The sequence below is a fragment of the Rutilus rutilus genome (assembly GCF_951802725.1).
Source record: "Rutilus rutilus genome assembly, chromosome: 9".
NCBI classification, from domain to species: Eukaryota; Metazoa; Chordata; class Actinopteri; order Cypriniformes; family Leuciscidae; genus Rutilus; species Rutilus rutilus.
The window spans coordinates 18,324,583-18,348,171 of NC_140223.1; the positions used below are offsets into that span (position 1 = coordinate 18,324,583).

The 23,589-nt window shown below is 37.6% G+C and overlaps 1 protein-coding gene across 8 annotated transcripts; it reads left to right on the forward strand.

The window, feature by feature from the left end:
• Window positions 1–935: 935 nt before the first annotated feature.
• Window positions 936–22,580, forward strand: LOC311297456 (tetratricopeptide repeat protein 12-like). Of its 8 annotated transcripts, XM_084419733.1 has the most exons (25): window positions 936–1,062; window positions 1,249–1,412; window positions 1,603–1,633; window positions 1,857–1,934; window positions 2,037–2,158; window positions 2,266–2,325; window positions 3,228–3,299; window positions 3,425–3,485; window positions 3,889–4,077; window positions 5,476–5,545; window positions 6,695–6,783; window positions 7,148–7,316; window positions 7,970–8,059; window positions 8,751–8,814; window positions 9,726–9,860; window positions 10,108–10,200; window positions 10,392–10,460; window positions 11,075–11,176; window positions 11,790–11,889; window positions 11,994–12,219; window positions 13,065–13,130; window positions 19,352–19,585; window positions 21,026–21,182; window positions 21,530–21,659; window positions 21,755–22,565. In XM_084419733.1, the coding sequence occupies exons 1-25, from the start codon at window positions 1,005–1,007 to the stop codon at window positions 21,898–21,900; spliced, it is 2,775 nt and encodes a 924-aa protein (XP_084275859.1). In that variant the 5' UTR covers window positions 936–1,004; the 3' UTR covers window positions 21,901–22,565. The 8 variants fall into 8 exon arrangements, 5 of the variants coding, with proteins under 5 accessions (XP_084275859.1, XP_084275860.1, XP_084275857.1 ...); XR_014628812.1 differs by lacking the exons at window positions 21,026–21,182; window positions 21,530–21,659; window positions 21,755–22,565 and adding exons at window positions 12,299–12,443; window positions 15,662–18,854 and having other exon boundaries at window positions 13,065–13,735; window positions 19,352–19,461; XR_014628813.1 differs by lacking the exons at window positions 21,026–21,182; window positions 21,530–21,659; window positions 21,755–22,565 and adding exons at window positions 13,376–13,735; window positions 15,662–18,854 and having other exon boundaries at window positions 19,352–19,461.
• The last annotated feature ends 1,009 nt before the right edge of the window (window positions 22,581–23,589 follow it).

Sequence of the window (23,589 nt, forward strand, 5' to 3'; positions counted from 1 at the left end):
TGATTTTTTTCCATTCAATTTATCTGTGTTTAGAACGGTCATTTCCCCACTGTCCGTGACCGTATCGAAACAGACCTGCAAACAATTTTAGGGTCATCATGACCCACCAGATGAGACCAGTATTAGATTATGACTAAAATAAAAAGAAAGACAAGCATATATGCAGCATATATTGCAAAATAATGGCCTAAGCTTTGAGTTTAAAATAGATTTAACTTTGCAAAATACTCAGGGCAGAATTGCAATGATGATGAAAGTTTATAGCTGCAACAAATTGTCCATTTCTGTCTTGTTCTGTTTTCTATAAAAAGTACAAGACAGCCCGTTAGCACTTCTTGGATGTCTCAGAATGCAGCTTCACAATCTTGTTTACCAAATACTTATATGCATTTATGTCATTGTACTCATGTTTTGTCTTGTTTGATTGCATTTCATTTATTTATAGTGGCGTTTTTCTAAATCTACATTTTATACATCTGCTATTTTGTGACTGGATGTCCCTCTAGGGATCAATAAAGTATGTTTTAAAGTAACAACTAGAAAAAGAAAGGCACACTAAAACATTTTTATCTGTGTAAGTATGCCTGCTTTTTTTTTTTTTATTATACCTCAGTCGTTGCTTATATTCATGAATACGTGGAGCACCTTCATCTGCCATAAACCCTAAAACATCAAGTAGAGCTTTATATGTAGGCTATCAATATTTCAATATTCATTTTATGTTTTCTGACAGAATGAGTGTGTGGTTGTCATTGTACTGGGGAAAGGATGATGTTTTCACGTTACTAAACATTCGTTTTAACAAAACAAAACAAAAGCTTAAATTGATATAAGATCGTCACAGATATTTTGACCGCGTAATGTAGTTATAAGTATCTACCAGCAGGAACAAACTATTCATTTGCACATGGCTATTGTTGCTATGCTTACGGACACTTCCGTAAACAAAACTGCCTCACTTCTCTTCACTAAATTCCTTTTGTTTTGTGAACTCGTTTTGAAGTATGACTTTGCAAGATAACGACGATATCGAACGCTTTTTGAGAAATGTTGACCAGATAGGTAAGTGCTGTTTGTTTACAACCTATCTTCACTGATGATAGCGACGCGACTCTTGCGTTATAACGGAATGTATAGGCTATTAAGCTAATCATACAACGTCACGTTAAGTTAGTGTAGATGGGACGGGACTCTTTCTTAAATCTCTTTCTCTCTTTTTTATTGAAGTTTGTTGATATCTGATTGCAGATGAGTTAGTAAAAGAGTTAAATTCCAACGATGTGTCGTGTCAAGAGAAAGCACTTGCGAAGACAGATCAATTCATCTCATCTTTGGAGCAGGTGGAACAATGTAAAACCACAATCAATAAGACGGTTATTAACAAACATCCCTCATCTGAAAATGTGTCCCTGGTAACTTTACAGTATCTTTATTAAACATGTAATACAATATAACACTGTCAATAAAACACCCTTTATTGCATTTTTAATACATGTTACAGATAATAATTGAATTATTTCATACTTTGTATTCATACCTAATATTTAAAAAAACGTGTATTTTTTTCAACTACAGTTACACTGCTTTTCCCCTTCTTTTCAGAACATCCAGTATGAATCAACTCAAAATCCAGGTAGGTTTGTGTATTTGAGTCTCTTATATGTTCTGTGTTCGACAGTTGACAAGACTTCTCTGTCTCTGTTGAATAATTTGGTTTCAGGTATAAAACTTGAATGTCTGCCCCTGAAGTCTTGTAAATGATTCATAAATCAATACAGACTTGCTACCTTCATCTTCACTTCTTGTGTTTTTATTATAAATCTTGCAACGGTTTGTTGTACCCTTCGATTCGTCAGAGAATTTCTTGAGGACATTAGAGAAAGATGCCGAAGAGAGATGTCATAGAAGAAAGATGAAAGAGGAAAAAGCCAACGGTGTGTATACTGAAGCCTGAGAGTGAAATGGGCTGTTTTTGGGCAGTTTTGCACTGTTAGTTTGCAACGTCTTGATTTCCTGTGTCCTCGTTTGACCCGCAGCGTTAAGGGAGCAGGGTAATGAGGCTTTCACTCAAGGTGACTACGAAACGGCTGTCAAGTTTTATACCGAAGGCTTGGAGCAGCTGCGTGACATGCAGGTTCTCTATACAAACAGAGCTCAGGTACTACAAGTTCTTCTACAATAATCAGATGAGCCGTATCATAACTGATATTCCCGTGAGACTTCTCCTCTTGTGATTTTATTGTCTCACATTCATGTATTATGTAGGCCTTTATCAAGCTGAAGAGATATAAGGAGGCCATAAGTGACTGTGAGTGGGCTCTGAGGGTGAGTAAATCAGTAGGAAAGAGGTCAGAGAAATGACCCCTCATTTTTCAGTGTCAGCCGAAGCGGAGAGTTTTTCATTCTACCTTGTCTGGTGAGAACAGCAGGCTACATAGAGCGGTTTCTATTGAACTGGATAGTTGCTCAGCACTAGAAAATTGGGTTGAAGTTCCTTCTGGGCTGTGCCGAATAGTCTTTGCTTTTGGAAAACTTTTAGAAAGTTAAGTAAGAACTAGCTATATCTATATATTCTTATTCTAAAGTGTGTGCACACATCTTTATCATATAATTATTAAAAAGTAGTGCTGTCAAATCAATTAATTGCGATTAATCGATTAATTGCGATGTTTAATCAATTAATTAAACTAAAGTTTATAAATATAAAATATGTGTATATATATACACACACACACACACACATATATACACTTTATACATTTATGTTAGTTGTGATTAATCGCAACTAATCGATTTGACAGCACTATTTAAAAGTAATTTTAAAAGTATTTAAAATACAAATCATAAATTCGTACGTTTTTCAGAGGGTCGCATCTTGTCCCACAGTAATGAAGATCTACATCTCTGATATCATTTTCTGTTTTATGTGTTTTTTCCCTCTTTTTTTCTACGAAATAATAAAAGATTAAGCTACTTAAGGTTTTCTTTCACATATTTAAATACTTTGAAGAGATTTTTAATGCCTCCTAAAAGATATCGAAATGTTCATGTTCATGACATGTTCATTATAGAACAGTGTTTTCACCTCTAAATTTGTATTTAATTATTTTTTTGATAAAATAATAGTCTAGGACAGAAATGTCACATTACTGACTCTAGTTTATTACTTCAATGCATCTTCTGTTGTTTTGAAGTGGCTAATTAAAATTTAAAACTTTCATTCACAGTGCAATAAGAAGTGTATTAAAGCATATATACACATGGGAAAATCTCACCTAGCACTCAAGGATTTCCCACAGGTATGTATCGTTCAATAGAAGTCCTTCTGTCCTTTCAAGCCTAAAGCTTGATTACACTTATATGTCTCACCTTATTTGACACCTGTCCTTTTATCATGCTTTTTTTTTTATTGCTTCACTTTCAGTCCAGGATTTGCTATCGTAAGATTTTGGAGATAGAGCCACAGCGGGAGACCATGGTCAAAGGTATAATGAAGATCTGAGGCAAGGCAAAGTAAATATTTTAGGCTTTAGTTCCATTCTTTAGCAGCAGAAGTAGGACTAGTGTTGTTATTAGCTTTTAGCATCTGCCTGAATATGTAGCTTCTGTCAAGTATCTCTCAGTTGTACCAGAATAAACTGCGTTCATTTGTAGTTTTTACACAATTCTCTCTCTACATTTTCTTGTAGAAAGCGTCACATGCTTACACCAGCAGTTTTTAGAACATTATAGTTTGCTCATTTACATTCATTTTGAACTTTCCCAGAGGAGTAATGGCATTATGGATTTCCGTTCTATGCATTTTAATAGAGTATTTCCACATGAATTTGCAAAAAAAGATATATGTTCATGGAGCAGTCACAATACATTACATTGCAAATGCAATAGCTTATCTGAGACAAGTGGATTTGGAAGAGAAGGCGGCTCTCCAGGAAAAGGCAGCTTGGGAAGAGCTACAAGCGGGAACGAGACAGGCCACGGCAGTATCAGAGCTGCTGAAGAAGCTCGATAGACCCAATGAGATCAATCTTTACTACTGTGGTGGATTGGAGCTGCTCTCACAGGCTATTAAAGACTGTAAGTTCACATGATTAATTCAGAGTCCTTTTTTATTAGATGCTGCTATTGTTTCTTGTTTATTTCATTAATTATCACATAACTCCAGCAGTTTTTTGGTAGGACGAGCTCATTTTTACGGCATTGTTGAACCTCAGATTTGTCTGAAATATGCCTTCGGTTTACCCAGTGTTGTTCCAGCAACCAGGGTGATATTTCTTGCACTCGGGATCGATACGGAGAGGAGAGTAGTGAGGAATTTTGTGCGGAGGGCTCATTGATTCTGCTCTGTGGTTCATTTGCAGTTCATGATGAGGAAACTAATCCTCATGATCAGCCACAGAGGACGGACACAGTCCTATCACAAGCACACGCGCAAGCCTTTTAGACTTTGTTAGTGAACGCGTGAATTACCTGTCAGTTTTTGTCTGTTCGGTTCTGATCTTGTGTCAAAATATCACTGCACAGATCATATATTTAGATTGTGACAAAATATACTATATATAAGGGAAACCAGGGCTACTTGTCACAAAAGAAGAGAATATTGAAGTGAATATTTTTCAATTATATTTAAGTTACAGTTGAAACTCAATTTCTATACAAAAACAATCCAAACAGCAGATGTTTTTAAATGTAAAAAAAGAAAAGAAAAGTTTTTTAAAGAAGTCTCTTGTGCTCACCAAAGCCGCATTTATTCCATCAAAAATGCAGTAAAAGTGCAATTTGTGAAATATTATTTCAATTTAAAATAACTGAATTTTCAGCATCATAACTCCAGTCTTCAGTTTCACATGATCCTTCAGAAATCATTCTAATATGCTGATTTGGTGCTCAAGAAACAATTTTTTATTTAGCAATATTCAAAAGAGTTGTGCTGCTGCATTTTTTGTGGAAACCACGATCATATTTTTTTCAGGACTGCATGCATGTTTGTGTTATACTTCATATTAAGTTGCCTTATCAAGGTAACATTAAAAAAACTACAAGCTAAATCAAACTTTCAATTGAACTTCCTACTTTACACACTGCAGTCCTTTCCAACAGAAATACTCTATTTAAAGCTGTTTAAAGTGTCAGAAGTATTCTGCAAGGGTAAAATATGGGCCTGCGCAATGTGAAGCATAATCTTGAAAGTTCTCCCAAGTTTGAAAGCTTTGTGCCAATGTTTTGTTCAGGTGAGATACCTGAATGGCTCTTTGTGAACAAATTTCTAGTATTTCCTCCGAATGAACACTGCTTTTGTGTAGATAAGGCAGCGCTCTCTTATTCTTGATGAGCTTTTGTTTATTCTCCTTGTGCGCTCTTTTGCCCTTGAACGGAGCATATTGTGTGTCTGGGGCTGGCTACTGTGATTTAGTGTTGATATATGGCTCTCACTGCACACCTACTAACACTGACCTTATCTGGTGTCCCTCACAGGTACTGGGCAGACATTATTCAGATTAAACAATGGCTTCAGTATCATTAATGGCAACAACATTGTAAGAAGGTAAGGTTGCTAAAGAAGCGAACCTGACAGTTTGTGGTCAGAATGTACTTTTAACATTTGAAAATGGCTGTGTAAAGCTCTCTATAAATTGAATTTGTGCATAGTACTTACTGTAGTATTATAAAGTGTGCATGCATAATCGCCATATGATTGTTTGCATCTTCATCATTTATCAAGCAGCTTTCTCTCCCCTTATCGGTTGTCTTGCACCAACCAGATATGCTATTCAAATTAATTGACTGATTTGAATACATTTAAACAACAGATGTGTAATCTGGTTCTGCTGTGTGATCATGTCTTGTGTTGGAATTTAACTTTCCACACCAGAATGAAATTGAAAGGGTTTATCCGTTTGACAATGATTGATTGGTTTGTTTGGGAGATTCGCTGTTGTTAGCTTCATATAGTTTGCACACGTGTGGTCTCTAATCTATAGTTTAGGATAGTTAAGCCACAAAAAAAAGATTATGCCATTTATTTCATCAGTCTCATGCCGTTCCCAGTGTTGGGTGTAACGCATTACAAGTAACGTGAGTTACATAAGCAGATTGTTTGTTTTTTTAAGTAACGAGTAAAGTAAAAAAAATAGAACAAAATATCCGAGTTAGATTTTCTTTGTTAGTTACTTTGTTTTCCCATTTATTGACTGACACCTCTCAGTCCCCATGTTGAGGGGAATCAGGAGTAAGTGCAGAGGTGTAGTAATTGTAGGTCTAGACTAAATGTGAGCATGCATTTACTTATTTCGCTTGCACAAAAACAGATTCAGTATTCCTAAAAATGAACAAAAACAGTGAAATGTCAACTCAGAATATTACACAAACATGCAGTAATTAAATGTGTTGAATAATACAAATATATTTTATGTATTTAATGTCACTTTATTGACCAATATCTTTGCTGCTGACCTCCAATGATTCAATTCAGTTTTAGTTTTAGTTAACAAAAACGACACTTTGTATGACTACTTCTTCCATGAAACACAATTTTTTGTGTGTCGTTCTTATCCATGCATTTACAATGAAACAGGACATCCATTCAAAAAGAATGCTTTTTTTTTGGGTGAACTATCCCTTTAACTCCATTTGGTCTACAGTGTGTGACTGAAGTGTGTTTACTGTATTACAGTTTTTCCCTTTCTGTTTTTAGCTGCCTCTCACAGAATTCAAAAGATCCATATGCAGTGGATCTATGCAAGTCCTTAGTCAAACTATGGAGGACAGTTTGCAGTGGAAATGGTAAGATAAGCCTTGAAAATGAAAGGTGCTATTGCTGAGGGAAAAATAGCAATCCCATTTGCACATTCCTTTTTTTATCCTTTTAAACGGCCTCTCTCTGGAAAATGTAAAATGTATCGACACCACATGGTCTGGTTCTGCTTCCCCCCTACTTTTAAAGTAATGAGGATTTGTGAAATGTCTGAATTCAAGTCAATATCAATTTATCCTGTTCTTGCCTGCTAGCAGTGAAATTGTTATTGCCTCCCGCATTAAAAGTCTCTTTAGTAAGTACTTTGTGCCTTTCAGTGGTAATCTCATTAACTGGTCATTTAAATTTGCGTTTGTCTTTATTAAACCCTCTCCATAATTGTGGTCCTTCCAGAGCAGAACCAACAGCTGTTGATGGAGTGTCCCGTTACTAGACAACACATGGTCCAGATGTTGGCATCACCGGAATGTGAAATACAGAGGGAAAGCCTGGAATTGCTCAGCTTGTACTCACAAACTCAGCACGGAAGGGATGTGCTCATCGACAACCTCAATTTATGCCAGTACGTACAGTATTTTTGGTGTCATATTGAATGCATTGCATTGCAGTCTACAAAATGATGTTCCATGAATTAATTACTTACAACATAACACATACAAGGTTAAATGAGCCATTTAGACAGGACTAATTATGTGAAACAAAATGGATCGGCGTGCCACACTGCTAAGAAATACTGTAATAGCTTTAGATCAGGGGTAAAGATAAAAATACATTCTCGGAGAACATGATTAATAAGTAATACATCTCATATCATTAATTACTGAGCATTTAGGTGCTAGTTTAAAGACACCATGTTTATACTGATACATAGGTAACGTTTTTTTCCTCTTATGTTCTGTTAGAATAATAATTGTTTGTGTCACTTAATTGAATATTTAAACAGCATAATTAATTCATTATATCAAAAAGTGCATATTATATTTAAAATAAAATAAATAAATATATTGCTTTTACTGACTTATCGGTGATGTCAATTTCATCCCAACCTTCTGTTTTTTCTACAAACCAGAGCAGGAGATAGATTTAAGTGTGGTGTTGATACGCTATCTGTGATTCCTCTCATTAGCTAGCATGCAGAATGCCTCCTACTGATACAGCATGTTTTATTAAAGTCCTTTTAATGAGCCCATAACGAATGCAATCTGTCTCCTGTAGAACGGCTAAGAACCTGATGAGCTGTGTTTGCCGTGATACGAGCTCCGCGTCGGCGCTGACAGTTCTGGAGAACTTGGCTGCTGAAAATAAGTATGCACAATCAATTTAGCCGCCCTTACTATATGAATGCCTGTGAGAGAAACCGCGAAAACTGACTCTTTTTACAAAATCTTGGGCACGACCCACCTGAGAGTCTAGCAGATTCCCATACATCATAGTCGCTTGCACATATTAAATCGAGACACATTCAAATTCATTCAGCTCAACAGCCCAGGTCCCTTGAGAACGCAAAGTGAACACATTTAAGACAAAACAATCCATCACATTCGCAAATCCCTCCATTTATCTCTGTGAGAGAGTGACGTTTCTAGTCATTCACCACTCTCAGATAGAGAAAGGTGCTCCCGGTGACCAGGAGATGGAATTAAGCAGCCACCTCATGCACAAAAGGAAATGAGAATGGTTTGATAGATAGTCAATGAAAAGTGTTCAATGAATTCAAGCCGCTCTCTTGTTTCTAGATAAGGATGGTTAGCCATATTGGTCTTGTCTCGTGTTGTGCGTGGGACGTCACCAACGTGAGATTTGCAGCCATAGATCTGCTTGGATCAGTGCCCACCACATTATAACGCATTTTTATCTTTTGCCCCCACGGCTCTTTGCGCATTACAACAAGAGGGTTATCTGAGGATTTTAGTCAGTTAAGCTTTATTCTTGTTAAGTAGCTAATTTCTTTATTTAATACTTATTTGTTGCTGTTTTTGTTGTTTCTCTTTTTCAGATTTAAGATTCAGTCAAGGGAGATCTTCACAGCAGCTTTTGCCCTTCCTCTTGAACATCTGCTGGTGATTATGAAGCATCATTTATAATCATCTTCTTAATAATTATAATATTCTAAATCATAATATCATATTCTAATGCTTTATCGTCTGATTTATCAGACATTTTGGCACTGGATTGTTCATTGCTGGCTTTACAACTAGAAGACATATGACTATAGACCTTGTAGGACTTGTTATAACATACAGTCACATAATTAATAAAGAAACCTTTTCTTATTGGTCAAAGACCCTTTATGCATCTTAGCATTGAAATGTCTTCCGTCTGACGTACAAAGATATTATTTTACCATACTGCAGTGCAGCATGCAAATATGCTATATGCAACATAGATTACTGTCCATGTAGACATCCAATTACTGATTAGTATTATTGCTCATCATATGAATACTAGTATGATGAGAGCTGTTTCTTGTGTCTTATTATAAAGGTACTTTATAATGCTTATCCTGTTATACTGAAAACTTTCAGTCACACTTTAGTTTAGGGTCCAATTCTCACTATTAACTAACTACTAACTATGACTTTTGCCTCAATAAACTCCTAAATACTGCTGCTTATTAATAATTAGTTGTTAGGTTTTAGGTATTGTGAAGGATTAAGGGATGTAGAATAAGGTAATGCAGAATAAGGCATTAATATGTGCTTTATAAGTACTAATAAACAGCCAATATTCAGTAATATGCATGCTAATAAGCAACTAGTCAGTAGTGAGAATGGGACCCTAAACTAAAATGTTACCAAACTTTCTTCTTTCTTAATTTTAATATGCTGATTTCACCAAGAAACATTTCTTTACTGCCAGTGTTGATCCTTCCTGAATAAAAGTAATGTTAGTGTTAATCTTTCCCAAAAAAATGTTAGTGCACGTAATAAAAATTGTCCAAAATTTGGCTAATACTGTTTTTCCCATGTAGTCAAATATCATGACAGCTGACGACAAGATCCTGGCTTCTGTGATTTCTGTGATCGGGAGCATGGCTCTGGATGATGTCATAAATACAAATCTGGCAGGACGTGAACATTTTTGGAGATGCTCTCTTCAAGCAATGGTAATCTTGGAGATGATAACCCTTTACATCACAACCAAGCTCCCAAATACTCTGTCCTTGAACATTGCTGAATTATGTATGATGTCTTGCACTGGAAATTTTGATTCAAAGGGTTTGTTTTTAAGCTCCTTTTGCTATCTTGCTACATGAGCTGTGAAACCGCTATTTCCCACAGACGGTAAAACTGAGAAAAGGACATGAATTTAATTTCCGGCACTGTCAAGATAAAGCTCTGTTTTGGTTGCAGGAGCGGTGCGTCGCCTGTGAATGTAAAAGTGTCCTCTATCCCCTCCTGGGTTTGATGATCAACTTAGCCTCAAATCCCTCTCAAGTAGTCCAGGTAAAGCAGAAGTTTAATATTCTGGGCTTTTGGCCAGCCCTCATCCAACACATCAAGCACTTTTGTAGCCAAAGGGCCTTGGCTAGGCAGAATGTTCTTCTAGTGCCTTTTCTCTCCATATGTTGCAATCATGTGTGAAACAGCAATGGAAAATTGGAGAGAATACTTTTTGGCTCTCTTTCAACACACAGGAGCACGCTGTTCAGGCCAGCAGCAGGTGCTTGGACCTGCTGAGCGATTCCTCTGGAGGCGTCATCACAGTGAGTTGAATTCGTTTTACCAAGGCCAAAGCGAGCTTCAACCCACCCCCTGATGATGGGAGCCGCCAGAACGTTTGAACTGTAGATTTCTGCTCATTAATTATTAAAATGTTCATCCTGCTGGATGTGGGATGTTGTGGAACCCTGCGCATTCGCATCTCTAGAGGATCTCTACAAAACATTTACATAAATGGGTTATACGAGATCAAAAATGGAAGTTTAAATATATGGATGTCCTTAGATGGCTAACATCCCCAAGAGAAGGATTTCGCATTCACGGAAGCATTTACATAGTGATTACTGTAGCAGCCCCAGGCCCTATTGGGGACTATTTTCTCTGACTATGTAAATCAGGTTCCAGGTTGTTTGCTTGGGTTTTGCTGCCTTGGCGCTTCATATCTCTCCAGTCAGGCTGTTTCTCTGAGTACAGTTAAGGTGAAAGGGTTTATTATGGGTTTGACTGAGTTTTACTGCTGTGATACAGCTTGAACTGCATTTTTGAGTCAAGCCACCTTAAAATACATCGGAGTACAGCCTTATCCTGTTGAAATGTCTTATCTGTCCTAATGATGGGAGTTCTGGTATTAAACATATTGTTTTGTCTTCGGCTTCAGAGAGCTGCAGGTTTGCTGAGCGTTCTCCTCCCGATGTCTTCTGATGCCGCTCAGGAAGTTGTGCGGAATGGAATAGTGAAGAAGTTGCTGAAGATTCTGAAGGTGGAGCCTATATCAGGTTTTAGTTGTTGAAATAGAGTCTGTAAGGAAATAAAGTCAAATGAAATTGGATATAATATATTGGAGATGGTAGAGATTATGCCCCTTGCATTAAATTGGCAATGCAAATCACTACCGAAAAGACCTTCTCAGCCCAGCATAGGACCAGTGGATTATAAATAATTACTGACTTAAATCAGCCCAAAAGCCAAATTTCCAAAATTACCCAAATTTAATTTAAATAATTGGTTAACGTTCTTTCTGTCTGTCTGTCTGTCGTTCTGTCTATCTGGTTTTGCTCACATTGAAATTTTTTTAATAACCACAAAGCAAAATAAAAAGTTTCCTTTTTAAAATTAGATCAATATAAATGTTTCAAAGTGCATAACACAAAGACAGAAACCTAAATGCAATGCATATTTTAATATACATTTTTTATTTAAATTTTTTTTTTTAAATAGCAGGCTTAACAGGGTTAAAGAGTTTAACTTTGTGGGCTGCCTCCATTACACATTTTTGTATTCTGGTGACCAGCTGTATTTTATTAATTTTTTTACATTTGCGTTGGCAATTGTAGAGATTTACCTGAAACTTGCTTGTGTGTCTGTCCGGTCAGGTTGGAGGAGAGATGAGCTCCAGATACTCCATTAAAACCCTGACAGTCTGTACTGCCTCAATCCCACACGCTTGTGAGGAGCTGGTTAAGCTTGACAAACGTGAGTTCTGAGGGCCAGGGAGGCAGAGGATTGGATTTAATAAGATGTCTTAAGCTCCATGGCCTTACGGTGACTTTGTGTGCTACACACATTTATTCATTCAGGGCTGCACACTTTGAGGAAACTCCTGGGTGGCACTGATGAGTTGGTGGTGGGGAACGCAGCTTTGTGTATGGGGCATTGCTTAGAAGTGGATGGAGCTGCCAGTGGCCTCCTGGGCACAGACTGCGTGCCGTTGCTGCTACGCCACACCGCTGGAGATGCCAAAAGAGCAGCCGTTCGGCAGAACGCAGCCATCACCCTTGGGAAGCTGTGCAAAATAGAGCCCAGGTATAATTAAGTCTGACTTGCCTTTTGCAGTCAGCTGCATTATATTGATTAACATTCATGCTGATGTTCTTATTTACAGCAGTGATACTCTGGGAAACATCAAGGTGAAAAGATAATGCCTCTAAATAATTAACCTCAACAAGATGATGAACTTTCTGAATGAATAATGAATTAAAAATGTCAGATCTACAGTTTAAGGGCATAAGAAAGGCATCCTAATTGATGTGAGTCACATATAAACATGTTTGTTTGTTGCATTTGACATTTGTTTATATTCTAGTCTCATTTTACTGCTGTTAACAAGCGCTTTTACAGATGTGAGAGAGAGTTTCTTTTAAATATGTACCGATTGCACCTTTATACTTTTATTGACCTAAAGAACTATCAAGTTTTTTTCCGTCATCTTTAATTTATGAAGGGTTCATGAGCTCAGACCTGAGAAAAGAAGCTCTGTTGGTTAAGTGTTTTTGAGGCGTCTTATTCTCCCAATCAGCATCTAACAAGTACAGTCCTTCAAAGAGGAGTCAGAATCTTATGGCATTCAACTTTGATGAGCTTTCAACTTCTCAGAGTCTTTACAGTGAGATTTCAAACCTTTGAGATGAGAGTGCAGCCTAAAAAAGACATTCTAGACAGAAAACAGTGGAGGGTACAGACACTGCCAAAAATATTACACATAACTGATGAATCTATTTTATATGCAGAGCAAACTGGCTGACGTTTTCATACTTTTTTGCATTTCATATTCTTAGCTCTGGTTTTGTATTTGGTTGTTCAGAATACGTTGTGTGGTCAAAATGAGAAAAAAAATAAATTGATAAATCTCTGTTTTGATTTTTTTTCAGGCACATAGAGAAACTCAGGGAGCTGCATGGTTTAGAAATCCTTCATTCCTGTGCGAGATTGATCACGTGAGCCACTACCCACATTCGGTTCCTCAGTAATTGACCCCATAACTCAGGACACGCATGCAAACGCACACACACATACAGATGAATGCTGTCCTTTGGTTCACAGCTTAAGATGCTCATCTTAAGTGAGGCCACAAATTACTGTCATGCCTTAAGGCCTATCTTGATTATACAGCTGTTTCATGTGTTCATTTTAATTAGAGAGAATTCGTATTGACATGTGATTCTGTTATCTGCTGTTGTAGAGAACATGTTGCCCCGGGACGATATTCGAAACGTTTCAATATCCTTTCATCCCAAATGACTCACTTGGGAAGTGTGTTGCCTTGATTACATTTTGTTCCCTGTTTGTTGATAAATGGATTAATGCTAGCTTTCATGTGTTGAATAAAAAGATTAATAAAACTGCATTTGAAGATTATTATGGTTAATGCCTGCTCATCTTTGCAGACTTGATAGCTTTAGAAAGCATTTGATGATGTAATGAGAAAAAGTAAAATTGTTACAATTCAAATAGGTTTAGCAGAAATGAGTCTGACAGTGTAATCCAGGGTTCGGGACAGGATTTGACTAACAGACTGCAAAATGGAACCTCAGCACTTAAGGTTTGTCCCAGAGCATATTTCAGATGGTGCACCACTATCCTTAAATGTGCTGTAAGCAATTTTTTCATCGTTTTTTAAAAACTACATTAAATTAAAGGGGTAGTTCACCAAAAAATTTAAATAATGTCATCATTTACTCCTCATGTTGTTCCAAATCTGTATGACTGATGCCGACGTTGATGACAATTGACTTCAAACACATTTTTTTTTTTCCTATCACTAATGATTTTTTAGATAATAGTATAGTATTTAGTATTTTAATAATAATAATTACAATAGTATTTTACCAGTTCCCAGTTTTATTTTTGAAGGCCTTAAAATTGTGTCCTTGCAACCCCATTCCATTGGCTGAAACAGCTTTTTTTATGGAAATTCTGTTTGGTGCCTATATTACCAAATCTGATATGAAATGAAACCCCTTCCTTTTGGTTTTCTTAAAAGTTTTCTAAATTCAATCTGTTCATCATTTAAAGCTACCATATCGCTTCAGAAAATTTGGACTAAACAACTCAATTCATATGGATTAGTTTTACGATCTCTTTATGAACTTTTTTGAAAAGTCAAAATGGTAGTTGCGTGTACTGTCAATGGAGGGACAGAAATCTCTCATATTTCATTAAAATATCTTCATTTGTGTTCCGAAGATGAACGAAAGTTTTACAGGTTTGGAATGACATGAGGGTGAGTGAATTATGACGTATTTAAAAAAAAAAATTTGTGTGAACTAACCCTTTAATGTTTCCGTTGTTGCATTTCTTAAAAAGTTAACAAATGATTTTGCTCATCGTTAAAAATTTTTTATGTTTAAATAGGGGTCTCCTGGAAAAAAGGTTGGGAACCACTGCTCTACACTTTATTTGAGTCTTATCTGAATCTGTTTGATAATGGATGACACGGATACTAGCTTATCGTAGCAGCTCACGCAAGCCAACACGCATGAAAAATTATACACAGTCAAACACGATGAGGATGATGAGGGATTCTACTGACGCAGAAATCCGTTTCATTTTCTCAGCTTGCTTTTGTTCACGTGTCAGTAATCTAATCTACTTATAAATGACAAGAGAGGAAGGTAAAGCTCACATTAGGCTCCTTCAGAGAGTGTGGTGTGAGCTCTGTTGGGACAGTATCCTGTGTTGTGCATCTCAATGTAGTTTCATTATAATGGTATGTATGTGTAGCTTAAAAGAAACCAAGAGAGAAGATTAAGCATGGGGATTGGTTACATATTTTTCATTTTTGGACTCACAGGTATGTACACTAAGTTTGTCTTCAATAACTGCTGTGATCAGCACAGTAAATGTCAAGTTAGAGACATGATTTATTAAAGATATTATAGCTGTAGTTTACAAACTATAAAATTAACTAATCTTTATATATTTTTTTAATAATAATAATAATATATATATATAAAAATTGTTTAAATTTGATGTAAAAAAATATAAAATTGTATTCATAAAATTATTTTTTAAATGATACATTTTGTCATTTATAATTTTATATATAGTTGTTGATATTTTTATATAATTAAAAATATATAATTATAATTTTGATGCTTACCCATTATACCCACCAATTAGGTATCAAAAAATATTAAACATTTTCTCTAATATATTTAATTGCGATATAAGAGCACTATTGATTAGATTCAAAGTAAATGTTTCAATTCAATACAGTGTTATGGACCCGTTCTTATGTGTTCAGTTCTGAGCTTCTACGTTTTCCTGTCCAGCGGTTGCAACTATTCAGAGATCACTTAATTTCCCAAAACTTCTGTCTAATAAATAACACTGAATTATTCATTAGATACGGTCATGTATTCGGTCGTAAAAATTTGAATGCCTCTTGAATTGTTTATACTATAGGTATTTATGTGTATTTTATGAGCCATCTCACAAGCAAAATTGCAACTCTGCTACTTTTCAGTGAGTGCTAAGGAGGAGGACCTGCGAGGCTTTCAGTCCCTGCAAACCGAGAGCACAACCTTCATAATAACTATGCCATCGGAAGAGCAAAACAGCTCCAGTGACATCAGCGGAAAATTTTCCACCGAAAGCCCTGCTCACCTGACTGTGCCTGTAATCAGTTATCCAGGGACAGATTTGTTCCATACACCACATGAGAGGCAGCACTCAAGTACAGTAAATGCAACCACAACCACTGATAAAGATGCAATTACCTCAAATGGGCCAAGCTTTGTCTTAGCTTATGGTACAGGTTCACATTCCACGGGTAAGGATGGCACTGCAGTGAAGCCGTTTCAGTTCAAAGGAGACCTCTCATTGATCTCCAATGATGAGGGAAGGCTTCATCCCTCAGCTGAGGCTGAATTTGAGTCAGCGATGAATGACACCATGATGCCTGCTGCTCATCTGTCCAGAGGCAGCGAAAAGATCTCAGCTTTTTTTCACGCTTCACTGGAAAGCAAGAATCAAAGAGTCTTGGAGTCTATTACTCCTTCGCCCGCAAATGACATTCCCATGGTATCAGCCTCTGATCCAGCAGTAATTGATAACCTTGGGGAGTCAAACGAGAGTGTGGAAAGACAGGGCGAAAACAAGAATGAAAATTGGACTCTGGAGTCGTTTAGAGCTGATAAGCCTCTGAATCGTTCTGGAGAGGCTTCTTTAAATAAGAGTCATTCGACCATTATGCATTTTACAGTTTTGCAGGGTTTAGGGCTTTTAACCACTGAGCTTGGTCAAAATCCAAAAAATGGATCTGAGCATGAGCCAAAAGAGCAGAAGAATCTGCTTTCACCAAGTTCAGTGATCCTTGATACTCCATTACAAGTGAAACCAACCAGCCAAGTAATAGTTAATAAAATGATAGAAAGCAGCAAAAATCCCAGCACCAATGGACCAAAACCCTTCGGGGTGTCACTAAAGCACCCAGACTCAATCTTTTTATTCTCTGCTTCAAAGCTGACCCCTACAAAGCTTCCAGACGCAACCACGCCGAATTATTTTTCAAACATGGAAACAGCTGCTGGCGAAATGCACATGACAAAACAATTTGTGGCCTCGCGGTTGATATCTGACTCCGTGCATAGAATTGTCTCAGCGAGGGATGGACTAGAAAGCAAATCAATTGTTTACACCAAATCAAGTAAAGGGCGTCAAATTAAACCAACGCTCCAAACCTCACCAAACAGTTTCATTCATCGCCTGAATAAAAGTGACCTTTCTTTGGTCGCTCAAAACTCTTCTCTACTCAAAACGTCAGATCTTTGTTCCAAAGAAGCCAGAACATCTAATATCTCTGTGACGGAGAAACGTAACAGAATGGATCATTTTCCAGTTCATCTGGGTGAATTGATAGCCGTTAGTACTGCCTCATTTGCCAACGCTGAGGAAGCAACTATAGCAAATAAGCGAATGTTCATGAAACAGACTCAAAGTTCACTTGCCGCTCTCCGAACCATTTCAACTCAAGACACTTCAAAACCCCTCAGTCAGTCTGATGAATTATCTACTGCAGTGCCTCTCCCACCTTTGACAAAGCTTAAGAATGTGTTTCATGTCTTCAAAGTGAACGATCATCAGCCTCAACAGCCTCTAAATATTTTCCCCACAGAGAGATTAAAGCCTTTTGAATCAGTTCAAGTTCATGAATCGATTCCTCCTTCATTGACGTCTGCAACTGTGAAGAGATTTACAAATATGGAAAATTTCTCTAAATTCGAATCTACTAACCAAAACCAACAGTACGGTGGGTCACAAAAAGTCCCATTCATCATATCCGAGAGGCCAAACATGAACTCAAGTACATTGGACACAGGACACGAAACAGTAAATGCAACCACAATCAACAAAAAGATGTCACATTTTAGGGTCCCATTTTCTAACAGCGACATATCCACAACAAAGACCTTCATTACAACAAGTATGTTTTTAAAACCACGGGTGTCTTTTGCCAACATCTCCCAACTCGCTCGTGCAGTTTCACAAAATAAGTCCATTCTGCTACCAACACCTTTCATTAAGTCACAAAATACTGTGACAACAGATGCCAAAGTTCTCTTCAAACTTTTGTCCATCTCTAAGAAAAGTAACAGCAAGGACGCATTTTTAAATCACCCGTTGACAACTGGAAAGATTGCTTTGCCGTTAGACGACAAACAACAAGATCTTAAAATCCCAAGAGGGACTGTAATGCTGTTTTTTGGCAGCTACACAGTTAGCAGTATCCCATCAGTCCAGCAGCGTATTGAAGCTCACCCTGGAGAGATATTTCTCACAGAAACACCACAAACACAATCTGTACTTCAGATTGAGTCATACTTAAAAAAGAGAGATGATATGGTTAAACCAACAACTCTGAAACCAAATGATCAGAACAGTCGTTCAGTTGAAGGCACGAGTCAAACCTTGTTGACGCCAATTCCGCACAAGATTGTTTTTCACCCAATTCACACATCTGTTCCCCCCAATGTTCACTTGATTACAGAGTTTAAACAACATTTGACCCTCTCTGCTTCACCTTCAGTGTCTATTGGGCCAGCAATAGGGCATAAAAGTGGACAAGACAACCACAAAAATTCACTTTTATCACATCATATGTTTGTAAATTTATCAGATGTTAAGGAGCATCCTCAGAACACGACATCCAGCCAAATTTCTGGCATCAGCTGGCACACAACAGCTGCTGCACTCCCAGAAGGGGCCCTGAACACATCACTCCTCGAATCATCCAATGGAACAACTTTTCCTTTGTTTCCTTTTCAAATGCAGAATGTGTTGCATAAAGAGCATTTGACTTTAACTGAGGACCAGACCGAAAATCAGCTTTCACAAACGACACAATCGAACTTTCCATCTGATGAAATGTCCAGTTTAGGCGCAACAGATGGTGTACAAAAACACATTGGGCGGACTGCGTTGTCTGCTGTTACTGGGGAAAAGTTCTCTCCTCTTCTCCACACGGATTTGAGTTTCTCAAGTACAGAGAAACAATTGCTCCCCAATGGTTCATTACCCTCCAGGGGAGGGAGTGAAGATATTTCACATGCCACCACACCATTTGCTGAAAGTGACTCAGGGAGATCTACTGAGTTTGTGTCAGACCTACCTGTAATAAACAGGAAGAGGACGGTTATATCATCCGATTCTCTCAGTGGGTAATGACTCAGAACTCTTCAATCACTTTTAATATGGAACAGAAACAATTTTAGTAGCATTTGTGCTGTGCTAGATCAATAAGCAGATAGATAGGTATGTAGTTTGGTTGATTAATTGATTGATTGATTTAATTTAATTAAAAACAAAATAAAAATATATGAAATTATCTGATTAATTGGACTATTTTGTTTAATGAGATTAATGAGACAATGAAAAAGGCATGTCATTTTAGTGTCCCACTTCCATCAGTATTATCTGGTGAACTACTTTTGTTTGTTTGTTTAGAAAATTACATTAGTTGTTTTATTTATTTATTTTTCATTTTCCAAAGAAGAATGGCTGCTGTTGTTGTGGATGGAATGATACAGAATAAACTTTAGCTCCACAAGTACAGATGCAATCTATAGAGATGCCAGCATGGTGATAAACTGAAGTCAACATGATTAATTTTTACTGCACTCAATTGGATTTTGACCATCTGATTGTTTTCTTCCAGTCAGGCACAAATCTCTGATGATATCTGCGGCACTGGCAACTACACAGCAGAGATGAGTCTGAACTTGGAGAGAGATATCATGCCCGGAGATCTCATCCCTGCCCTGGGAAACCTGCGTGTCGTCATCAGCCTCAAAACAAATAACAGCCAGGTCAACCTAGAGATAAAATCCTGCTGCCTCTCGCCTACTGGCAGACTAGATGAATTTAACACCACCTGCTGCATTTTTTCCAGGTAATGTGCACCTCTCAGGTTATTTTAGATTAGCTCAAATCACATGGTGCCCTTGAACCAGGCCACATTTCACATTATGGTACCAAATCAGCTACGTGGTCCGAGCATGGCTGGATTATACGGATCCCATCTCCCTCGTTTTTATGTGAAGGTTTAATACATCAGCATTAGTTCCTGTTTATAGACTCAGCTACGTTTTAACTGGTCACCTTATCACAGGGGAACAGCATTATAACGATTGGCTAAGAAACATTCCCTCAAACTGTTTAACTTGGGAAAGCTATAAATATCCTGGGCGAAGCATGTACTTATATCGAGCTGAAAGTTGTGTGGTTAGAGCAGTACAGTAAACTGCTGATGTCTGTTTCCCTACTGGTGTGTGAAGTATTCACTTTCTGTGAGTGTCTCGGCTCTGTTGCCAATAGCACACTGACACTAATATCCAGAGACAGCACAGTGTGTACTTTCAGTAGAGTCGTGTATCAAAACAGCATAATCTATGAGGTAAATTCTTTCAAAATTATATATTTTGGAAGTACAGTAACGTGCTTTTGTTTAGCAAAATTGTCTCTCAATCAGGGAGACATGGGAGGTAGGATTTCCTCAAATTAAGGGGATAAGGAATTAAAGTACGTATATAAAACATAACAAAAGTGTATAAACCACTCATTATTGTAAATTGCCCTAGGGAACATCAACAACAGCTGATAAAGGTTCAGAGGGAGGAAGCCAGTGCTTCCCATTTTGCATACCTCTGCACTATATACTGTTTATGGTACATAAGTACAAGTAATGTTTTCTCACTGACATACAGTACAGCGAGGCTTAGTGCAAGAATCTTAGTCACTGACGCAGACACACTGTAAAAAGTGATCATTTGACTTAAATTAAAAAAGTGAGGAAACCCGTCACCTTAACATTATTAAATAAATAACCTTCATGCGTAACTGAAAAAATTAAGTTATGTGTTCACATAACTTATTTTTTCCAATTCCGCATGAAGTTTATTTTTATCCGGCGGGGGGCGGGAACTTGATTCTGTACATCGGGTGTTGATCGGATCTGGATGGAGGCAGGTCTAAATGCGAGCTTTCAGTCGATTAACAGGAAGGGGCATGGTTTATGAGGATCATATAATTGGAGAAGTCCGGCATACATCACGTCATTTCACTGCAAGATCCAGTTATGACATTTTGATTTTGAGCTCTTTTTTTTTTTTTATGTTGACGAATGCATGAATGAAATCGTTCACAATAACATCAATAAGACGAATATCAGAACATAGAACTATCAAAAATCTACATACAGTGCTCCCTCCACAAGATTTAATTGTCATGCTTTCACCACTGTTTGCATCACTCGTCAAGTTCATTATTTTAGCAATGTGCGTGCCATGAAATGCAATGTGCTAATGCGTCTCTTTGATTTGTTCTCCCTCAGGCTGCCTATAGAGCCCCACGGCATTAGACTGCTTCCTAGCATCCTGTCAAAGAGGGCTAGCTTCACCATCAGTCTTTTCCAGATGATCAATTACTCCACCGCTTACCTGCACTGTGACCTGAGTGTGTGCTTGAAGAACCATTCTGAGTGCGAGAGGGTGAGTCTCGACCCGAACCCGGCCTCACAGATGAAAACTTGGGGATCATTTATCACTGTTGAAGAGGTCTCAATATTTCTCCTGAAAAATGTTCTACTTTTCATTACTCTCCCTCTTTTGATGACAGCATCTGCAGTTTCTAAATAAATGATCTTCTGCAGCTTGTTACTCTGTCACTGCAAGACAGAAAGTGAAGTGGTCGACAGTTCGTAACAGGCAAACAGAATAACTCGCCGAGTCTGTAAACAAGTTTAAAGTATGCAGAAGTTCAGGGAATTTATTTTTGCGTTGTATAATGGCTTGTTTTCAGGATGATGACATTATTGGTTATCCATTTCACATCTCAGCAGTGTGTGCAGCGTCGAAATGCACGTCTCGGAGAGGAATCGAGGGCCATCTTCAGCAGCACAGGAAACCGCATTTCTTTCGGCCCTGTTTTGAAAGGAGCAGACAATTCATCAGCCTCTGAAACAGCAGGTAACGTACTGTGTTACCAAGTTGTTCTGGTGGAGTAATAAAACAAACTAATGGGAAGATATTTCAGTCTGATTTGGTTTGTTAATGCCGTACAGATGACACTGAAGCCATGGTGGTGATTATCAGCTCAGTGGCCGGCTGTTTGCTGGTGTGTTTGGCTCTCTTGCTTGTCTGGATTGGGAACAGACGTTGTTTGCAAAGGTCTGCCTACTGCTGGTCCAGGGGCCTTTGTGAATGCTAACAGAACAGAGCTCACTGCAAGCCAGCCAACCGGACTAAAATCTGCATCAAGCACTCAATCATTATTTGACCGTTTTTGAATTGCTCATCATTATGTTTAGTTGTTGGATTGGGAAACTATTGAAACTTTTAACATTGTTAAAAGTAACCCAAAGTTCTTCTGAATATTCATTTATTCTGCATCATAGTGTCAAGCTTTGAGTATTACAATAGAGATGTTAAAAATTCAAGCCTAGTAACCATTTCAATGTGAATACTTTTGTCACACAGCTATTTAAATCATGTCGTTTCAGAACCTTAAAAGTGCAGTCACATTTACCTTTGTTCTGCAAATTTTCTCAGACGAAATCCAGTAAGTTCAGTTGGAATCCATGTGAATGGGCAAAAGTTTTCCCCACACAAATTTTCGCAACAGGTTCCAGTTGCTCACGCAGATTGTCCAACAGAATGCTGATTGGTTTGAAAGAGACTTCAGTGTGAGCTGTGCTTCATACATCGCTACACTATTGACAGTAGACAATGGACCTTTGAAATTTGACCGCATCTTAACACAAAATATATTTTGAAGAATGTATATAAACATCTGTCAAGTCCTACACTGGATTGGACCCATTGACTTTCATTGTATGGATAAAAAACAAAATATATATAAAAAATTCTCAAAATATCGTCTTTTTTTTATGTGCGTGTGTGTTCTGCAGAAGAAAGGTTTTGATTGACGTGAGGGTGAGTTGTCCCTCTAACCCTCGGTTGGGTTGTTCATCCTACCACTGTCTACTTTCTTAGCTGTTTTGACATTTACCATTCTTTAATGCAGGATGTGCAGGATATACATGCAGATATACATGAATGCTTCTCGTTATGTATCACTACCCCAGCGCTCACAAAAGTTAGATATGTTGTTCATCTGCTTCATTAGATTTCACTCCATGTGTTTCCTTCTCAAGTAATCGCCGTTGGATGAAAAAAGAAGCAATTAAGTAGTAACAAGCAGACATTGTCTTTGAGATGCATCTCTATGTAAATCCCACCGTTAGGCTGGGACAACCTAGGGGCGAATCAGATTTACTGTCTTTGAAGATCACTTAATAAAAAACATAATAGCTTCTTGTAATTGAAAGTACAATCAAAACGGTCCCAACAGGAAACAAAGCGAATATGTCACAGAACTGGGAAGAAACAAGCTTCAATATTATATCTTTGAAAGTGCAGAACTAGGCCATTAGAAACACTTGTGGTTGTTTAATGCGTAATTACTCCCTCAATAATTAAGGTAATTAGCTTATTGATTGCATTACCTGTAGTGGTAAAAGGTAATTTATAACAGTTTCAATTGCTTTGCGCACTGTACACTGAAAATTACAGACAACTTCATAGCATTATTTCAAAGCAGAACATTATGGCATGTCTTGACTGTGAATCTGGTTCTTGCATCAATATATACCCAAGAAGAAAATCAACAGATTCTGTATTCATGTTGAAATGGTGGCTGGCTTTGTGCACCTTTTAAAGGATGAAGTGTCCCTTCGAGTGGAGGACAAAGCCTGAATCGCAGCGGCTGCATGCCAAGTCTCTCCTTCGAAGCCTTACAAGAACGCTGAAGAGGCATGGCATCGTCCCCTCGGTTCAAAAGTGCTGCTTGCCGCTTGATTTGAATTACTGTTATTAATATCATTACTTTATTTGTCAT